The sequence below is a fragment of the Bison bison genome, unplaced genomic scaffold (genome assembly GCF_000754665.1).
Source record: "Bison bison bison isolate TAMUID 2011002044 unplaced genomic scaffold, Bison_UMD1.0 scf7180017864329, whole genome shotgun sequence".
NCBI classification, from domain to species: Eukaryota; Metazoa; Chordata; class Mammalia; order Artiodactyla; family Bovidae; genus Bison; species Bison bison.
This window is the reverse complement of record NW_011494901.1, coordinates 3,692,589-3,696,757: the sequence shown is the minus strand read 5'-3', so window position 1 is coordinate 3,696,757 and position 4,169 is coordinate 3,692,589. Positions and strand designations below refer to the sequence as shown.

The following is a 4,169-nucleotide window of genomic DNA, read 5'->3' as shown; positions in this document are numbered from 1 at the left end:
CACCTTACTTTTGAGAAGGTTGGAAAATGTTAAATGCATATAGTTTTATTTTATAAATGTAATAAGTTATAATTATGAACTGGCAATATTTAAATTGCTTGTGATAGTATTAAAATTGGATACAGTTAAACTTTATAATTCTCATTAACTGGAAAAAAAAAAACTACTTCTCATACTGAGTTTTTTTACTTGTATAAACATTGTGATATATGTTTGTTTGATACCTTGATTATAAAAATTTCTGCTTCAATCTACTATTCAAATTGCATATGGAAATTAAGCCTCCAAGCTCATTTGTGATAGGAACATGAAGAGGTTGAATGAACTTACTTTGATAAAGAATCTGAAGTCTGGACTTCAGACTTTAGACTGGAAGGATAGTACTTTATTTTTTCCATTGGTTTTCAGTGTAAAATGAGAGGTTTGGGAGAAAAATTGGCGCATCTTAGTATTTCTGAAGTTACTTTTTTTAATAAAAGCGGAAAGATGACAGATGTAGTTTTTTGGCCATTCAGCTCTAAGCAGTAGAGTTTCTTTTCAGAACTTCTGCTCAGTAACAGCAATTTTGAAAGGGTTATTAAAGTTCCTTAAGTATTTCACTTTTATTTTCATCATATGAAATTTAATTAAATAGTCTATTCCTTTTTAGCTGTTCTTTAAAAAAAAAAAAAAAAAAAAAGATCCTCCAGAGACCATACTGCTGGTATTCCTGTTGGGAAATTACCAGAAAGAGCTGAGGAGAAATTGTCTTTTTTTGCTTATCACTTAAATTGACAAACTTCTTTCTTAAATGACTGAGTGACTGAACTGAACTGAACCAATCAAGTGCAAATAGTAGCCATTAGAGTCCTCGAGCCATTTGAAAACTGAAACAAAACTAGGCATCTTAAATGCATTTTCCTGAGTACCTACTGTGCTTGTGCTAATAGTACATAAAGAAATGTTACGCTTCAAGGTGTTTCAGTCTGTTCAGGGTAGTGGACCACGTGTAGTACAGGCAGTAGTAGAAGTCTGGAGAGTAAGACTGCCTGGGTTCAGATCCCAGCTCCACAGCTTAGTAGCTGTTAACCTTGGGCACCTCATTTAACTGGTATTTTCAGTTTTTAATAAAGCTAATAATAGACCTACTTTGTTGGATTGTTATAAAGGTATTTGCTAAAAATGGAATAGTGCCTGATGGAAAGTAAGCACTCCACATGCTAGCTACTGCTATTATTTTTAGAAGCAGTAGTAGTTTTTGTTGTAATTACAATAGTATTTCCACTCAGTAGTGTTCTTTCATAGCTCATTAAAGAGAGCAATGGTGGACACACCAGCATCTTATACAGAGATGTAATTTAGAATAAAATTTTCTGAAAATAAAAACTCCACAGGACCGTACTTAGCAAGTGGAACAAAAACATTTCCTGACATTTAAAATTATTTTCCATTAGTATTAAATACCATATTAACACTTCTTTGCTGCTTGATAATACAGTAAAGCTCACCTGGTTCTTCATCCTTTGCTTCGGTTGCCAGTGTTTTTATCCGGGGCTGAAGCCATGCCTCTGAGTCTGGTGGCACTGATAACAAGTGGTCAGCCGCCAAACTGTCCAGCTCTGTGACTCCATGGACTGTAGCACACCAGGGTTTCTGTCCTTCACTGTCTCCTGAAGTTTGTTCAAACTCATGTTCATTGAGTCAGTGATGCCATCCAACCATCTCAATTCTCTGTCACCTCTGCTTCTCATGCCCTCAGTCTTTCCCAGCATCAGGGTTTTTCCAGCGAGTTTTTTCACATCAGGTAGCCAAAGTATTGGAGCTTCAGCATTGGTCCTTCCAATGAATACTCAGGGTTGATTGATGAAAAGTGTATTGATCACTAATACATGGCTATAACATACCTTGATAAAGCTGGGTATTCATGTGTAAGACAGCATCAAATTTAATGAACAATTGTATAAAAGCAGCACCTGCTGGAAAAACAGTACTATTTCCGACTATGTAAAATTAAAAGTGCAACTACAGAGTTTTGAAAGCCTCAGAAATAGAGGCAGGATTTGGAGAAATTAAAGTTCTCAAAATGTAACATACTGTCACATTTGATATTTAAATTATTCTATTGTCTTACCCTTTCTTTGTAATTAGATTTCAGATTCATATGTTTGGAGACGTTTCTGTGGTCCTGGGAAGAGACAGTGGGACACATTGGATTTTACTTATTTTATTTTAGCTCTTTTTTTTTGCTGCTTTCAATTTGTGTGTGTGTGTGTTTGTGTGTGAAGTAAAACCTCAGGAGTGAGATAGGGAAGGCTTACTGTTTTCTCTTCTTGAATCTCCACTTGAACCTCTTCAAGAGACAACTTCTAGTGAAGGCTTGTTGGTATAGTTAACTGAGCGTGGACTTACCCATACTTTTTTGAAAACCAAATTCAGGTCCCCCACTTGCTTGCAAGTTATATGATGTCTAATCTGCATTTCTCTCTCGGTCTATAAAATTGAGTAACAACATCTTGGAGTTGAGAACGATTCAGATTTTTTTTTTTTTTCACTTTTAGAGAAACTTGAGAACAGTATCAGATTGATTGCTACCTTTATTATTTTTTAATAGTTTGACTTAGTGAACAACAGTTGAGGGTTAGGTTGTTAGAAACTCTCAGTATATATGTCCCAATTGTTGATGCTCTTATAGAACATGCGCCTGTTAAGAATCAGTGTTGGTAGGAATACTCTATTGACAGTAATTTTGAAGGATAAATCAGATTGTATTTTAATAATTATCTTTATTTCTGGGTGAGCTGGATGAATGCTCCTCTGTCCTAATGACATGGTTTTATTCTCGCAAACTAAAAATTACTTCAGAACACAGCTGCTCATACTCTTGTTTAAAAGAATGGCTATAGATCATTTACTGAAATCATAATTTTTGGCAGTTAGCTTCCTGTGTTTGTCTTTATAATCTAATACTGTGGGCCAATTAATTCATAAGCCTTTATTTGTGCTATATCTTAGAGTTTCTTTAAATATTACCACCTTGAAGATAATATTATATATAAATCTTTCTAGTATATTGGAATATTTAACTAGAAGAAAATATTTCTTGTGTGATAGAATCTCTTCGCCTTGGCTGGTGATGAAGAACCAGAGGTACGGAAAAATGTGTGCCGGGCACTTGTGATGTTGCTTGAAGTTCGGATGGATCGCCTGCTTCCTCACATGCATAATATAGTTGAGGTAATACAAGCAATTTAAAAACTTTCTCCTCCTCTTCCCCTCAGGGAAATTCTTGGGCACAAAACATACAGTGTGAAATCACTGTTTTCTTATTTGTCACATTTGGGCTATAAAAATTAATTATGATTGCCTTAAAATTATAAGTTATCATTATGGTGATTTTTCTTTCATGAGATTTAAGATGTTATAGAGAGGAAAGTAATTTACAGGAGTAGACAGCTTTTAACTGTAGTGTAACTAGGAAATAATGTAGATGATTTGTATTTACTAGATACGACTTAGGCCAATAAAATTGTAGTAGATAAAAATTTGTTTTCTACACATAACTGCTAAGTTGATCTGATCAACTTTTGATTTATGGTAACAATGAGATTTCTAAGTCGAAAATATATAACCTTTATAGTGAGTTCTAGTAGACCATTTAGATTTTAAGAGATTCTCTTTCAGTTTTTATGTGATGAAAATAATTTTATGTAAGTACATTGATCACTGATCAGATCAGATCAGTCGCTCAGTCATGTCTGACTCTTTGCGACCCCATGAATCGCAGCACTCCAGGCCTCCCTGTCCATCACCAACTCCCGGAGTTCACTCAGACTCACGTCCACCGAGTCAGTGATGCCATCCAGCCATCTCATCCTCTGTCGTCCCCTTCTCCTCTTGCCCCCAATCCCTCCCAGCATCGGAGTCTTTCCCAGTGAGTCAACTCTTCGCATGAGGTGGCCAAAGTACTGGAGTTTCAGCTTTAGCATCATTCCTTCCAAAGAAATCCCAGGGCTGATCTCCTTCAGAATGGACTGGTTGGATCTCCTTGCAGGCCAAGGGACTCTCAAGAGTCTTCTCCAACACCATAGTTCAAAAGCATCAGTTCTTCAGCGCTCAGCCTTCTTCACAGTCCAACTCTCACATCCATACATGACCACAGGAAAAACCATAGCCTTGACTAGCCGGACCTT

At 36.1% G+C, this 4,169-nt stretch overlaps 1 protein-coding gene across 1 annotated transcript in view; it reads left to right on the top strand.

The window, feature by feature from the left end:
- Positions 1–4,169, top strand: part of TNPO1 (transportin 1) — a 53,652-nt gene that overhangs the window by 12,522 nt on the left and 36,961 nt on the right. Inside the window, exon 8 of the mRNA XM_010853556.1 lies at positions 3,091–3,213. Within this exon, the coding sequence (XP_010851858.1) occupies positions 3,091–3,213 (123 nt within the window). The remainder of the gene's footprint in view (positions 1–3,090; positions 3,214–4,169) is intronic.